The 17,675-nt window shown below is 38.4% G+C and overlaps 1 protein-coding gene and 1 non-coding gene across 2 annotated transcripts; one reads left to right on the top strand and one right to left on the bottom strand.

Moving 5' to 3' along the window:
- The first annotated feature begins 12,945 nt into the window (after positions 1-12,945).
- LOC149005022 (small nucleolar RNA R71) lies at positions 12,946-13,052 on the top strand. The gene has a single exon (XR_016170001.1). It is a non-coding gene; the product is annotated as a small nucleolar RNA R71 (small nucleolar RNA).
- A 3,898-nt stretch (positions 13,053-16,950) lies between these two features.
- LOC149005021 (uncharacterized) lies at positions 16,951-17,385 on the bottom strand. Its single transcript, XM_089135773.1, has one exon. The coding sequence runs from the start codon at positions 17,383-17,385 to the stop codon at positions 16,951-16,953; it is 435 nt and encodes a 144-aa protein (XP_088991899.1).
- Between the last annotated feature and the right edge of the window lie 290 nt (positions 17,386-17,675).

Genomic DNA, 17,675 nt, shown 5'->3' with positions numbered 1-17,675 from the left:
AAAAGAAGTGTTAAATTAAAGATTTGTTGCTGTACTATTGCTTTGTTTTAGGGTCTAAGCTATTACATTTATCATATTATTTCATCATCAAAATGGGATCAGTCAAATTTTACTTGACAACAATAAAAAATGATAAGATTTACGCATTCACAAGGTTGGGCAACCATTTTGTCTTCCTCTGTGCTTGGATACAGATGCAGCTTGGCAGCCAAGTTCTTTTTCAAATTTTTGTTTCCTTCCCTTAATGGTGACAACTAATATTGTTTGTGAAATTAAAAGTAACCGTAAGCGCAGGGTATCGTGTAGCTAACGGGTCGATCTCAAGGAGATATGCCACTTTAGAATTAACTTCTTAATGATAATGCAAGAGCGCAATGATTCAAATTTGTTAATTACTTAATTAAACTAAATGACCGGTTCTAATCCATACATCTAATGCGACCGAATTGAGATGAAAAATAAAGCAAACATAACCAAAGCATAATTAATAAAGGCCGAAAAAATGCGAATAATAAATAAATAAAAATACAAGGGAAGTGATCCAAATATCAGCACTGGATCTAGGGAAGGGGAGTATAATTATAATGACTTTGACCATGGACCCTTTGCTGTAGCTTACAAGTCCACCGATCGGGGAACGGATATTCGAGAAAAAGAAATTGCAGAAAATGAATAAATAAATGCTTAAAGTAAATTGCAGAAAGTAAATAACAGAGTAATAAAAGGAAAGGAAAATCTTAACCAAAGAGAGGCACGACTGTAGGCATCTCTGATCAAAGACCCAGGGAAGGGAGAACAATAAATAAATATTAAAAGAAAATCCTAAATTAAGAATATTGAGGAGTAGATAGAAGCGGGAATGGAGGGGGGAGAGAAGATTATTGAAGAATGTCACTTACTTGCATCTTTAAACTTCATACAATAAAAATGAATTTGAACAAGCGATTCGAATCTCAACCAACCCTAACAGCCAAATAGTTCTAGATCATTCTAGATTTGCAATTGCTAGACCCAGAGAAAAACGAATCTTGAAACTTGAAACGTGAACTTGATCTTGAACTTGAAATTGCATTACATTACATAGAAAAATTAAACCTAAACATTCAATCTATAAATTAAAATCTCACAAAAGCAAGCAAAGAAAACTAAAGAAAGCCTAAATAAACTAAAGAGAAAAGAAAGAGTGCTTCTACTAAGCTTTAAAACACGTTCTACCTTGATGGAGTATGCTCTCCTTTTATAGAGTTTACATGGGATATGAATCTTGATAGAATTTGAATCAAACGGGTTTCTATCTGACTCAACCAATTAGGGTTTTGACGTACTAAACGGACTGACTTAGAGAGATCAAATGCATAATTCCACCGTTGGATTTGAGGATCAAGAAGTCGTGAAGCTCTCCTCCAAAAATCAGCTCGATCAGACACCAGATGACCGTTCGATGAAGGGCTTGATCGAAATTGAATAAAGACATTCAAAAACAGGATTTTTCCTTCTTCCTTATCTGAATATAATTCTTTTTCCTCTTTTTCTTTCGTTAATCAAATCACAAATAGGAAATAAGTTATTGAGGTATGCAAGTATTCTTTTCTCCATTTGGACTCTCTCAATAATATCTCTGTAGATTTGATTGATAATTTATAATCTCAGCCCTAGATCAAATTTGTCTTCTTTATCTGTTAAATATTTCGGAGTTGGCCCATAATCACATCTCTAGCCCATCATGCTCCAGATCAAAGCCCATTTTCACATTTGAGAATTTGAATGAACCTCTTTATGTGTAAAATTGCATGATTCATACCCAAAACTCCAAATATTTGCTTAAATATTGAAAAATCCTAAAATCTACCAAAACAACATAAAACCCTAGGTAGCTCCACTCTAAGTGTGTAAAATGCATGTTTTATGCCTTAAGATTTCATACATAAATGTGCTCATCAAATTCCCCCACACTTAGACTAAGCTTGTCCTCAAGCAAAAATTAAAGAAAAATACAAATGCAAGTAATAAACTAGTGCAACAAAATAAATCATAACTCACTTTTGTAGGAATCACGGTTACACTTAGCATATGCAACAAGCCTTTAAACCACTAGGTTACCCCTAGAGGATGAGTTTTGTCTTGTGGATGTTTGCAGTGAATATACATCCCAAATTCCAATTTAGCTCAAAATAAAACATTGCAAATTCCAACTCTAACAATTGGTAAGTACTCATAATGATCAATAGCTATGACAATTTTTCTCACCATTGATTTAAGATCCCCCACACTTGAACTTTATTACCCCATATTGATTCTTGAGACTAAGCATATATCTCAATCAAAGACTCACCTTATATCTTTCAAGTACATCTCTTCTTTAAGCAAAACCACTCATAAAGTAAGGAGACCAAGGACTAAGGTTTTGAAGTATTTTTGACCAAACAATGTTACCAAGGCATTGATGACACTTGTATTTATCTCTCTCTTTTCTTTTGAGTAGTGAACTCTTCTTTACTCCACTACAGTTGGCTTGAATGACATGGTGGAGCAAACACCAGAAACCCAAGTTACTTTGTAGCTTTGCTTTGCATATGCCCACATAGACAGTGAAGCGAGAGTTCTTTTCAATAATCTCATTCCTAAGAGTTTCGATTGAGTCACCTCGATTCCTAAGTCGAAGTGCCCTATCTAGTTCCAAGGAATTCAACTTTTACTTTTTTTTTTCCATGCCATACACAAAATTGATCTCAACTCCTAGCCAAAGGAATAAGGACCCACAAAACTTATAGATGGTCCAACGCCTTAAGTTAAGGGCCTTTTATTTTTCTAAGGAAAGTCTCATCTCAACATATATGCAAGTTACCTTCCTCTCAAGCCAAACTAAGCATGAAACACAAGATTTCACATTCTTAGGATTCAAAAAAAACACTATTCATCTCAATGTTTCCAACTTTACAAATACTTGCCTCATTTTTAAACCAAAATGAATTTTGACATGAAACCAAGTCCCACATGACTAAATTACCATGGGGAAGGTGTTCCCACATTCGGTTTGCCGAAATTCCAACTTTTGAAAAATCTCAAACATAGCCCAAAGAGGGATTTCTTCCTTTACCTTCTTGCTGAATTTTCACTTCTACACGGCCAAGATGTTAGATTTTCACCAAACGAAACCTCCCAGCATGTTTATCCAAGTCTTATACATATGCTAGTATGTTCGAATTGCATTTTTGCAAAAATTCCAAATTTTCGAAAAATTACAAAAATGCCCTTCATCTAACAATTGAACAAGGGAATTAATCAAAATGAAATTTCTTTCTTGTCTCCGCAGTTCATCATGCCCGAGAGGAGGACGGAGGGCTGACGGAGGTATAGGACATGCTCCACGGCGGGAGGTGACCGATGAGGACCTCTTCATATCACCTCGGGGAGGAGTTCTGTTCGAGCACTACTTCTATGACATACCGATCGAGTACGGGCGGTTGGTAGTCTTAGATGAGCTAGAGACCTTTCGCATACGGGAGAGGTTAGAGGCGATGGGATGGTCATCTTTGTACACCACGCCATATTCGGTCTACCCGAGCTTGTCGGGTACTTTTATAGTAACCCGACCTACCGATTCGAGGATGACCCGCGAGATGGTCCTCGGATTGTCATCTCGCTCCGTGGTCGAGGCGTTGAGATCACATTCACTACCAGCGAGTTGGCTGGGATCTTGGGAGTGCCGTCAGTGCCAGGACTTTCGCTTGTGGATTCCTCCTCGCACCGACATTCGGGGAGGGTCTCATTCCATACGAGACACACGAGATATGCAAGACTCGTGGGACGACGAGAACCGCTTCATGCCCGGGAGTGGCACTTCTATGATACCATCTGCCCGAGTCATCGCTCGCTTTGTCGGGCGAAACATTATTCCAAGGGGGGGCATCACGAAGAGGGTGACGATTATGGAGGCACTAGTCATCTATTGCATTTACACCGGCGTGCGATAGACTTGGCTCACATCATGCAGCATATCATGATAGATCGAGTTGAGTCTCCTGGGGTCGGGAACTTAGCTTTCGGCCGGGTCTTGACACGCATTTTCCAGTACTTCCGGTGGATTTAGAGGACACACCGACGATTCCCGATATAGAGATAGGTGAGGACCTCTGGGGCATGGTCGGTCAAGAAAATGGGGCTTGGTAACGCGGTTGGATCAGACAATGAGGCCGGCATCGATGGGGATGCCGAGGATGACGATGTAGATGAGCATGGAGACGATGATGATCAGGGTGATGCTCCGGTTCGGGATGATGATCGGGGGCATCGGGAGATTCCCGCTCCACGATTCTCCGAGGATGGAGGTCCATCTCACCGGACTTCCGAGGCTCCGGTGTGACTTCTCATCGGTCTCCGATTTATTCCATACTCGAGAGGATTGAGGCTCGGCAGATGAGGATGGAGACATACATGCACACTTTAGGTGAGAGGTTTACACGGCTCGAGGATGAGTTCGGATCGAGGAGGGATCAGACAGATCGTCGGAGTAGATCACCTAGATAGATAGCATTAGGAGTTTTCCTTTTTATGTTTCCCAGATGTACTTTCTTCCAGACTTGTAAAAATTTTCTTATGTGATTAATGAAATCAAGTTGTTTTGCTTATATTATTGTATCTTATTCCATAATCGGTTAAGTTTCATTTATTCAATTACTAATCTCGGTTATCTATTATTCAGCTCTAAGAATAGTTGAGTTACCCTTTTTGATCGGTAACTCGGAATGTTCCATCATCGCTTCCGTGGTTAGGGTCTTACTGAACACGGGGCTCCGATACCACTCAGTCCATCCACCCAGCCGGTACCCTATCCGCAGCCATACCCGGGATGTGATCCACAGCCTCAAGATCCATAGTTCGGGGACCACATAATCCACATCGACGATAATACAATCATGAACAGATAATAATCATAAACTAACAATGAATGATCATGGAATTTAAAAATAAGGTGTCGAGACATAATCGAGTGCGGAAATAAATATCAAATCGGATAACTTAAGAAGGCGGTGGGCGGAATCCACTCCTTCACCCAACGGAAGTGAGGTCAAAATTTAGTTAAGTACACATCTCAAGTTATAAAGGTAAGTTAAAGTTATTACAATTTCTCTAAGTATCTTGTCACAAAAGAAGGGGTAACTACTCATAAGTCTCCTCCATAATAAATATATCTTCTTCAAAGTTGAGGATCATGGAGACCCAACATGACTGCTCCCATACGACTCCCGGGGCTAACCCCCGGTACGCCTGGTAATCTTCTTCGGTATGGTCACCGAAGTCTTCAACGTAGCCAGCCTCCGGATGGTAGTATGAGGTATCCGGGTCCGCCTCGGGAAGGTGCCATCAGAGTAATCACCGTAGAATAGCCTAACAAAATATTGCAACAGAAAAGGAATGAGTTCAAAAGAACTCAAGCAAGGAAGTTATCCCACCACACATAAACCACAAGATAATCATAAAATGATGTAGATGATATGAGGCATATAATGCAATATGACTTTATTCTAAGTATGCTGGTCATCTATGGTAGACATGCTTTAAGTCATAGCACCATACTTCTTTAGGTAGTCTCGGTCACTCATCACCGGGGGAATTGGGTCCCGCATCCCTCTCGGACAAATCCATGGTTGGGGTTTCGGTCACCGCTCTCTCACATCACCGTTTGGTCTAAGTATTGGCGCATGTCGGGTATAGCCTAGCCCAATGCAAGTCATCTACTTAATCATATCATGCCGGTTCCAGATACTTCCATTCCCATGGTATCCTTCACACTAGAGTCACGGATATTACTCACCGGACTCATCAACCCTATTGGTCATCCACAAATGGTAAACGGAAGCTCTCACGTCCCTCTCACGGATCATTTCACCGGTCTTGAGTGCCCGTGAGCCCAAGTCTAGCCATTTGTAACCCTACCAATAAATGGCCCCTTTCGGGTAACCGTAATGCAATTTATGTCCTCTCACGGAGTGGATACCGGTCTTGAGCGCCCACAAATCCACACTACTACCACGGGTTGTTCGGTCTCAATGCCCTTCCGAATCGGGTCTGATATGATAGGGACATCCTAGCCATACATCTAGACAAATCCTATGCATGTCATTCAATAACCCGGGAAAGCGTCAATGGACACCTTCAGAGAACATCCCATACTATTCCCTCCGATGTCCAAGGACAGAAGCACCAGTAGGGTACCCCTCAATCCCAAGTTATACTTAAGCAATCACATGCCCAAGTTCATCATATCAGTTCACAAGATACAACGTCATAATAAACATTCAATTCATGACATTGTCATAAGTCATCATATATTGAAATTGATAAACATGATAAAACATTGAAGTAATATAATGTAAACACAAAGCTACTGTTAAAAGACATATGTAGCAAGTCTAACATGATAAGAATATAAAATAGAAACTATATTTACTAGGTTAGGAATACCAAGTCAAGATTTCCATATCCTAGGTAATTACATCGATAACTATCCTTACCTTGAATCCGAGAAGAGAATGGTCCAAGATCACAAGCGATGGCCCAAATAGTCTTAAAGTCCTAAACAAGCATATATGAAAGGTTAGAGAAGAAATCAGAACAATCGGAGATCAAACGAATCAGAATCGGGCAAAAGTTGCTTGACAAGAACTCTATTGGTCGATACATTTGGTCGATAGTATCGACCAATAGTATCGACCAAATCAATTCCGGAGACGGCAAGTGGCTTTTCGGATTCTTGCCCGGATTTGGTCTTCCTGGTCTCGGATTGACATGAAACTTGGAGGATAGTCTAAGCACAACATGGGGACACTAATTATCAAGAAACTTTCATAATCCAATGGTCCATTTGGAAATCCCCAAATTGACATATTAAGGTTAAGAGTTGTAGATCATAGCATTGGCTATAACTCAATGCAAATTAGGGGAAAACATGGGGGATTAGGTAGGGAATCGTTTAGAAGTAACATGGAGCACATATGCAAGGTATAGATTAAGTAAATCACGAGCTTCATCTCAGTTTTGGTAAATAAAGCAAGTTGGTAAGCAATAAATCATGGAAATGTGTAGTCAATGATCATGAGGTGAATCAATCATAGTCATATCGGTGAAAACATCATTGTATGGGGTTTAGAAGGTTCATGGCAAGGTGTATGCAAGGTTGCAGCACCTTGACCATGGTCCCAACAGTATAATAGAGAAAAGATGAGTGAGAAAGTGATTAGGAGAGAGAGTCATACCTTTAAAGTGGAACAAGAAAGTAAGAATAAGTGGTTGGCAATGATTGATGAAGAAGATGCTTCACCACTACCAAGGAGGAGTTCTTGGGAGGCTCTCTCACGTTCCCAGAGATGTTAAAGACGCGAGAATAGGGCTCCAGTCTCGAGGAATAAATAAATAGAAAAGAATATTCTAAGAATCTTTAAATGCGGGCTCGGAGGACTTGTTGGTCGATACCTTTGGTCGATGGTATCGACCAATAGTATCGACCAAAACAAACTCTGCAGAATTTTTACAGAATAGTTTAGCAACTTTAGGTGCGGACTTGGAGGGCTATACAAGGTCAAATTGCATGGGGTTTTCTCCTACAGTTCACTCAAGAGGTCTAGTTTCAGGGAGTACCTTCGGATTATGCACAGGAGTCCGTTTGCTATTTCAACTGTCTCGCTCTTCATCAGTGTGCAGATTCTAACTTAACACTGGTAATGTGCTCAAGGAAGGAGCAGCATCATCAATGTCCATAAACTGGAATCCCGACATTACGTCATCAACCAGTAGGGCCCATAAGTCCCTCCTACCACCACTTTGGGTCTTTGGACCTACAAACATAACAATGACCGGGTCGGGTCAAGGTTAGGTAAAAGCTGGATTTTACAATACCCCCCCCCCCCACCCCCACACACACTTAAGTAATGCAATGTCTTTAATGCATGATGAAAAGAAGAATATGGGCAAGGCAAAAGAGGGCATACTTTTGAGTTTCTCAATCACCAGTGTAAAAAGGCTCATAGAGATCAATGATCTCTACACTATCAACACATGGCATTTCAAGGAAAGGTTTTAAACGTTGACCATTCACTTTGAAAATTTGCTTAGAATGAGGATCAACTATTTCTACAGCACCATGGTTAAAAACACAGTGAATAATAAATGGACCTTCCCATCTAGTTCGCAATTTTCCTAGGAACAAATGTAGCCGAGTGTTGTACAACAAAACCTTTTCACCAATAGAAAATGATTTCCTAAAAATATGCTTATCATGAAAGGTTTTAGTTTTAGCCTTGTAAATCTTTGAGTTTTCATAGGCTTCATTTCTAAGTTTCTCCAACTCAGATAGTTGGATACGACGATGGATACCCGCATCGTCAAGATCAAAATTCAACTTCTTGATTGCCCAGAAAGCCCAATGCTCTAATTCAACTGGGAGGTGATAAGCTTTACCATACACTAAACGGTATGGGGACTGACCCAAATCCATCTTATATGCAGTTCTATGGGCCCATAAAGCATCAATCAAACGGTTTGACCAATCCTTACGAGTGGGGTTAATTGTCTTTTCTAAAATTTGCTTAATCTGTCTATTGGAAACCTCTACCTGACCACTCGTTTGCAGATGATATGCGGTAGCAAGCTTATGGGTGATTCCATATTTTTTCATCAAGGCCTCAAAAGGCCGATTACAGAAATGCTTGCCCCTGTCACTAATCAAAGCACGAGGAGTGCCAAAACAAGAGAAGATATTTTCCCTTAAAAACTTGGCTACCACTTTGTGATCATGTGATTTACAAGCTATGGCCTCTATCCATTTGCTCGCGTAATCGATAGCCAACAGAATATATAGATTCCCGTAAGAATTAGGGAATAGTCCCATAAAATCAATACCCCACACATAAAAAATTTCAACTATTAAAATCGGATTTTGGGGCATCATGTTCCTTTTGGTCACTTGACCAAGAAATTGACAAGCTTTGCAAGCTCTAAAGAAAGAAAATGAATCCTTAAATATTTTAGGCCAATAGAACCCACATTGAAGCACTTTTTCTACTGTATTTCCTAGGCCCAAAATGACCCCCATAGGCATGATCATGGCAAAATGAAAGAACAAACATTTGTTCATGCTCAGGTATGCAACGCCTAATGCTTTGATCTGAACCTATTTTAAACAAGTATGGATCATCCCAGAAAAAATATTTCACTTGTGAATGGAATCGATATTTATCTTGGGTGGACCAATGGGATGGGGTTTCATTGGTTACAAGATAATTTACAATATCTGCAAACCAAGGTACTGTGTTTATTGACAACAATTGCTCATCTGGAAATGTCTCTAGAATTGGACTCTCTTCCTTTCTAAAATTAGAAAGGCGGGATAGATGGTCTGCAACTAAATTTTCAGTTCCCTTTTTGTCCCTAATTTCTAACTCAAACTCTTGTAGTAGCAAGACCCAACAAATGAGTCCGGATTTTGCATCATTCTTTTGTAGCAAATATTTGATAGCTGAATGATCAGTGTAAATAATTACATGACTACCTATCAAATATGAGCGGAACTTCTCTAATGCAAACACAACAACCAAAAATTCTTTTTCAGTTGTCGTATAGTTAAGTTGTGCATCATTGAGGGTTCGACTTGCATAACAAATCACAGTGGGCATCTTATTTAGCCTTTGACCTAGAACTGCCCCTAAAGCATAGTCAGAAGCATCACACATTAACTCAAAGGGTTCTAACCAATTTGGTGCTTGTATTATAGGAGCGATGGAGAGCTTCTCTTTCAATAGTTCAAAACATAGTAAGCATTCAGAGGTAAAATGAAAGGGGACATCTTTAGCAAGTAATGAAGTTAACGGTCTGGCTATCTTGCTAAAGTCCTTTATAAAGCGGTGGTAAAAACCAGCATGACTTAGAAATGATCTAACATCCTTGACACTCTTAGGTGATGGTAAATTAGAGATAAGATCAACCTTAGCCTTATCAACCATAATTCCTTCCTTAGAAACAATATGACCTAAGACTATTCCACTCTTCACCATGAAGTGACATTTCTCCCAATTAAGAACTAAATTTTTGGCTCTACTACGTTCAAGAACTAAGCGGAGATGGTGAAGGCAATCAGAAAAGGTAGACCCATGAACAGAGAAATCATCCATAAATACTTCCAAATAATCCTCTACCATATCTGAGAATGTGCTCATCATGCATCGTTGGAATGTGGCAGGAGTATTGCATAACCCAAAGGGCATGCGTCGATAGGCATATGTTCCATATGGACATGTGAATGTGGTTTTGTCTTGGTCTCCTGGTGCTATAGGGATTTGATTATAACCAGAATAACCATCAAGGAAACAATAATAAGCATGGTCGGCTAAATGTTCTAACATTTGATCAATGAAAGGCAAAGGAAAACGATCCTTATGAGCTGCATTAAGCTTCCGGTAATCAATACAAATATGCCAACCAGTTTGAATACGAGTTGGGATGAGATCATTGGTAGTAGATGTAACTATTGTGACTCTGGATTTCTTAGGAACAACTTGGACTGGGCTTACCCACTGACTATCTAATATGGGATAAATAATCCCATTATCCATGCATTTCAACACTTCTTTGTGAATGGCTTCTTTCATCACAGGATTAGCCCTTCTTTGGGGCTCCCTAGAGGGTTTGGATCCATCAATCAAATTTATATGATGTTGAACTATGGAGGGACTAATTCCTTTAATGTCGGCCATTTGCCAACCTATGGCCTCTTAATTGTCTTTAAGCAAACTAAGAAGCTCATCCTCTTGGTCTTTGGTAAAATCAAATGCAATGATTACAGGAAGAGTTCATTGGGGCCTAGAAAAGCATACCGAAGAGTCGAAGGCAAAGGTTTCAATTCGAGTTGGGGGGCCTCAACCACAGATGGGACAGAAAGATTTCTAAACAACTTAGTAAGCGGTTCATTAAATTGTTGCAAGCTCATCATATCAGGAAAAAAATCACTTCCTATATCCTCTAGTTCTTCCAAACAAGTGTAAAAATCATCCTCAAAACCTTTTTCAATGAGAAATCAATATCATCATAAATGCTTTGCAACATACTAATATTCTCATAAAATTTTGGTTGTTTCCCCAACCTAAAGACATTGAACTCAACGGATGTATTCCCAAATGATAACCTCAAAAGACCATTTCGACAATTAATAAGGGCATTGCTTGTAGCTAAAAACAGTCTCCATAATATCACAGAAATTTGGTCCTTAAGATTTGTAACTGGATGTGTGTCTAAGACAATGAAATCAACAAGAAAAACAAATTCTCCTACTCAAATTAACACATCTTCAATTATTCCATTGGGTATTTTAACAGATCTATCAGCCAACTGGAGAGTAACCGAGGTTGGTTTGAGTTCCCCAAGACCCAATTGTTTATAAACAGTATATGGCAATAAATTAACACTAGCGCCCAAGTCTAGTAAAGCATGCTCTATTTTTTTTTTTTTTATCACCAATAACACATGGAATTGTTGGACTTCCTGGATCTCTATACTTAATTGGGACTTATTCTGAGAGGATTGAACTAACATTTTCGTTAGAAAGGCCTTCTTTAGGACATTCGTGGTTCTCTTTTGAGTACACAAGTCTTTAACCTTAGCATAAGAAGGGATTTGAGAAATAGAATCTAAAAGTGGAATGTTGACACTCACATTTTTGAAAACTTCTAAAATTTTGTCAACATTTTCATTCCTTTTATTACTTGCTAATTGACTAGGAAAAGGGGCCTTAGGTACATAAGATCTCTCATTTGAAGTTTGTTTTTTTCTCAGGGTTTTAGATAATGATTCATCAAACTTAGGTACATCTAAAGCAATTGATTCATCATCAACTTCTAAGGGTTCTTCAGACAAACCCTTTTTAGGAGATACTTGAACATTCTCCGCATCATGATGGTCACTAATTTTGCTCTGGTCAGTAATAGGAGATTCACTTGTTAAATACCCTTTTCCACTTCTCAATGCATACATAGAAGTAATTGGCTCTAAAGAAGAAGAGGTGGTTTCAACTTGGTTGACTTGATTTGGTGGCCTTTGTTGAATCTAAGTCCTAGGATTTAACTCAGGTTGGCTAGGCATTTTACCTTTTTCTCAATCAGACAAAGCACTTGCAAGAGTGGAAATTTGTTTTTCCATATTATGCATAGAAGTCATAAAGGTGCTGGAAAGTACTTTCATATTCTTCTCTAAGGTAGAAAGACGAGAAAACTCTGGATTATTACCTCTATTGAAACCAGGTGGTGATTGATTTTGTGCAATATGAGGCATACGAGGCACAATAGGTGGATTGGCAGGCCTAGCTAAATTGGCATTCTAAAAATTAGGGGCTTGAGGGAACTGGACATTTTGATTATGAGAAAATTGGGCACTTTGTTTTTTAGGGGCACCAAATTGATTTTGTGTGGAATAATTGTTTAATCCATTTTGGTTTTGCCCTTGAGACCATGAAAAGTCAGGATGATTCTTCCACTCAGGATTGTACGTGTTACTGTACGGGTTTGGAAACATCGCACTGACATTTTCATGTTGGGCATTCCTCAATTACATGTGTAGGAGCTGACACCATGCACACATAGCAATAGATTTGTCAATAAAATGTGCTTGACTTGGTGGTGGTGGTGCAGCTTTAACTACCAAAGTCTCTAACTTTTTCAAAAGACTATCTATTTGTGCTTCCTTATGAACTTGGCTATCAACAAAATATCCCCTACTAATCCTTTCATGTTCTTGGGTTGACTCCCATTCTCTAGTTCTATCTGCTAGGTCTAAAAGAAATTCCCAAGCTTCAAATCATCAATGAACGATGTAAATCCTGTGGGGCACATAGATTCCAAAAGTTGCTTTGTTTGATAATCGATACCCTCATAAATTATTTGGCATAAATGCCATAATTCTATACCATGGTGAGGGCATTCTTGGAGAAGGCTTTGGAACCTCTCCATTACCTTAGCAAATGACTCATTGGGTTTCTGACAAAATTGAAGAATGTCATTTCTTATTTTATTTGTCTTGGAGAAAGGAAATCATTTCTTCAAGAATATAACAATAAATTGTTTCCATGTGGTAATGCTATCCCTAGGTAAGCTATAAAGCCACTTTTTGGCTTGGTCCTTTAATGCAAATGTAATAAACCGTAGTCTTACGGCATCATCAGTGAGTTGTTGTACCTTCATAAGGACACAAACCTCCTCAAACTCCCTAAGGAACAAATATGCATCTTGATCAGGTAACCCATGAAATTGGGGTAACATAGACAAATAATGAGATTTAAGTTCAAAATTATTACCCCTCACATTAGGTAAACGTATACAGGAGGAAGGTTGTGCAGATCGAGTTGGATAAAATCTATCTCTAAGACTCTTAGGTGGAGGAGGTGGAGGTAGGTTTTCCATGGTCAAGGTAGACACTTGGACAATTCTATTTGTGGAATCACAAGTCCAGACACACATGCAGTAACCACCTAATGCAATTAATGGCTCTTATGAAATAATGAGTTTTTTTTATTTTTTATATTTTTTAAAATAAAGTATCTAAAGAAGAAAACAAAATAACAAAAACAAAAGAGAAAGTAGTGAATTTTCCACCACAAAGATTGAAACAATGATTCCAAAGCCGTAAGGTTGCTGTATAGCTAAGCGATGTATAGGTTTGACAGCAAGGGAATCCGTATAGTCTTCGGAGCCACCTACAATCGAATCCTAGGGATTCTGCAATAGAGTGGGGACTACTATACATTTTTGTTTCTACTCAAGTTAAGAGTAATATCTTTGAATTTTTTTTTTCACTTCAATTTACCTAAGAATGAGAAAAATAAAGTGACTAATACCTCCCTGGCAACGGCGCCAAAAATTTGTTTGTGAAATTAAAAGTAACCGCAAGCGCACGGTATCATGTAGCTAACGGGTCGATCTCAAGGAGATATGCCACTTTAGAATTAACTTCTTAATGATAATGCAAGAGCGCAATGATTCAAATTTGTTAATTACTTAATTAAACTAAATGACCGGTTCTAATCCATACATCTAATGCGACCGAATTGAGATGAAAAATAAAGCAAACATAACCAACGCATAATTAATAAAGGCCAAAAAAATGCGAATAATAAATAAATAAAAATAAAAGGGAAGTGATCCAAATGTCAGCTCTGGATCTAGGGAAGGGGAGTATAATTATAATGACTTTGACCGTGGACCCTTTGCCATAGCTTACAATCCACCGATTGGGGGAACGGATATTAGAGAAAAAGAAATCGCAGAAAATGAGTAAATAAATGCTAATAAAAGGAAAGGGAAACTTTAACCAAAGAGAGGCACGAATGTAGGCATCTCTGATCAAGGACCCAGGGGAAGGGAGAACAATAAATAAATGCTGAAAGTAGATTGCAAAAAGTAAATAACAGAATAATAAAAGGAATGAAAAACCTTAACCAAAGAGAGGCACGACTGTAGGCATCTCTGATCAAGGACCAAGGGGAAGGGAGAACAATAAATAAATGCTGAAAGTAAATCCTAAATTAAGAATATTGAGGGGGTAGATAGAAGTGGGAATGGAGGGGGGAGAGAAGATTATTGAAGAATGTTACTTACTTGCATCTTTAAACTTCAAACAATAAAAAGAATTTGAACAAACGATTCGAATCTCAACCAACCCTAACAACCAGATTTAGATCTAGAATGATCTAGATCTGCAATTGCTAGACCCAGAGAAAAACGAATCTTGAAACTTGAAACTTGATCTTGATCTTGAACTTGAAATTGCATTACATTACATAGAAAGATTAAACCTAAACATTCAATCTAGAAATTAAAATCTCACAAAAGCAAGCAAAGAAAACTAGAGAAAGCCTAAATAAACTAAAGATAAAAGAAAGAATGCTTCTATTAAGCTCTAAAACACGTTCTCCCTTGATGGAGTATCCTCTCCTTTTATAGAGTTTACATGGGATATGAATCTTGATAGAATTTGAATCAAACTCAGGGTTTTGACGTACTAATTAGACTGACTTAGAGAGATCAAATGCATAATTCCACCGTTGGATTCGAGAATCAAGAAGTCTTGAAGCTCTCCTCCAAAAATCAGCTCGATCAGAGACATTCTATATATAATTCTTTTTCCTCTTTTTCTTTCTTTAATCAAATCACAAATAGGAAATAAAATATTGAGGTATGCAAGGATTATTTTGGACTCTCTCAATAATATCTCTGTAGATTTGATTGATAATTTATAATCTCAGCCGTAGATCAAATTTGCCTTCTTTCTCTCTTAAATATTTCGGAGTTGGCCCATAATCACATCTCTAGCCCATCATGCTCTAGATCAAGCCCATTTTCACATTTGAGAATTTGAATGGACCTCTTAACGTGTAAAATTGCATGATTCATACCCAAAACTCCAAATATTTGCTTAAATATTGAAATGTCCTAAAATCTGCAAAAACAACATAAAACTCAAGGTAGCTCCAATCTAAGTGTGTAAAATGCATGTTTTATGCCCTAAGATTTCACACATAAATGTGCTCATCAAATATCCTTCATAAGTTTAACAATGTTGCAGCCCAAATAAAAATTAAGCAAGAATACAAAAGGATGGAGTCTTCATCCATCATTGTTTGCTAAATAAAGTGCATCAATGCAAAAGGATGAGCTGAGGAACTCAATACATACATCTAATAAGGACTTTGAGCTACAAAATCATTACTAATTATGGAGGTAAGCCTTATTTTCTTCTTAAGATATGAGAAAGAAAGACTTGCCGACTCCCATTGTGATCTTGTCACCATCGATGTATATCTCTAGAAACCCACAACTTCAGTGGTGTCCTGGCTTTGCATCCTGTCGTCTTCTTCATCCTTCTCTTTTCCATATATGCAATGGTCTCGGCAGCATAACTGTTCTTGGTGTTGGTCATAGGATTGACATGCTCATAGGGTTCTATTATACATGTTATGGTTCAAATCGTGAGCCCCGAACAAACCACATGGTTGAGAACGCTTGGTTCAAATCCGGTTCACAGGGTTCATCAGACACTTCTCGGAAAAAAACTTCTCGGAAATACTTGCCTAGAGTCCATATGTTTTAGCTAAAATATCATATGCAACTAATGTTGGTGTGACCTCGCTAACCATCCAAGTGATAGTCGATAAACATTTTTGTTATGTTGACTTTGTGTTTTATGTACTCTTTGTGCAAAACTTGAAAAATGTAATTTTAATCTTTTTCTTTTTTAATATTCTTTCAACATAATATGACTTTTTCTAACAGTTTTCTTATTAAAAAACTTATGGGTGTCAAATAATTTGTAGACTTAATTGTTTGTCCTATAGTGTGTCACATAGTTTCTGCACTTCACAATGTTATTTAATTTGTACATATGTTGAGAAATACATATGGCAATGACAGTTTTTACAATGACTTAATAACATTTGCAGCATATTTTGAAAACCCTAATATATTGTTATCACCTTCAGAAATAAAATGAAGGGAAATTTATTTTTTGGTAGAGAAATTCACTAAGAGGAAAGTGTATTTAATAATAGCATCTGTAATGCAAAGATCATGAAGGGAAAGAACACAATGTGATGCTTCAATCTCATACACTAGAGAGAAGACCTGGAAAATTAGTGCATCTTACTAAAGTTGAATTCATAGGTCTTGCAGTACAAGAGCAGGAGATAGAGACGAAGAAATAAATTAAGGTGAACCCTGTGTCTTTGGTTTTTAAGTAGTACACTCAATTATTATCTAGTCATTAAATGAGGATGCATGGATTACAGAAAGATACAAATGAATAACTCAATACATATAGCTGATAAAGTATGAGAATGAAAAAAATAACTAAGTTACTACTGAAGGAGGCCAAGCTGGTAGAATATATATGGTTTGAATTTGCCAATGGAACCATCTAATTATTGGAGAGATAAGCCTTCTTTTCTTCTTTGTTCATGAAAGAAGTGAGGGGAAAGGACTTTCCAACTCCCATGGATGACTTGAAGGAGATCTTGTTGCCATCAATGGACATCTCTACTATAGAAACCCACATCAGCGGTGTCTTGGCCTTGCATCCAGTCATCTTCTTCATCCTCCCATTCTCAACGTACGCAGTGGTCTTAGTAGCATAGCTGTTCTTAGTGTTGGTGACTGCATTGTAGTGCTCGTAGGGGGCTTTGCATTTCCACCAGACGAAGCCCGTGGATTTGACCCTCCTGCATTCTACTAGTTCTCCTATGGGAAGGACACCACTGGGGAATCCAAGTTCTTTCAACAACTCCGCTGAAAATTGATCACAAGCCACCTTTCCACAGATGATTTCAGCCCCAGCTCTCTCATCAGTTGCCATGACAGATAAAGGTAACAGATAGAAAGAAAGTAAATTAATGGGTGAAAAACTCTCTGCAACTGCTTACAAGACCGCTGGTTGTAGGTGTAAAGGCTGATTAGGAGATGGATATTTATACACAAAACCTGCAAAGGGTGATGAGATGACGATTGTGAAACCAAGCCCTGACCCTGACCCGGAAACCCTGTTGTTTGTAGGTCCTGCGACCCGAAGTAAGACAAGAGGTCATCTTTGGGCCATTTCTGTTGAAGAGTTGATGGCTGGATTGGAATCCATGAGTGTTGATGCCA

Source organism: Hakea prostrata, chromosome 9, assembly GCF_041222555.1.
Source record: "Hakea prostrata isolate BN-2017 chromosome 9, UWA_Hpros_2, whole genome shotgun sequence".
Lineage (NCBI taxonomy): Eukaryota > Viridiplantae > Streptophyta > Magnoliopsida > Proteales > Proteaceae > Hakea > Hakea prostrata.
Note: the sequence above shows the minus strand (reverse complement) of the source record. Positions and strands in the feature narration are given on the sequence as shown.

Coding starts and splice junctions, on each gene's coding strand:
- LOC149005021 (XM_089135773.1), bottom strand. CDS start 17,385: ATGGCAACTGATGAGAGAGCTGGGGCTGAAATCATCTGTGGAAAGGTG.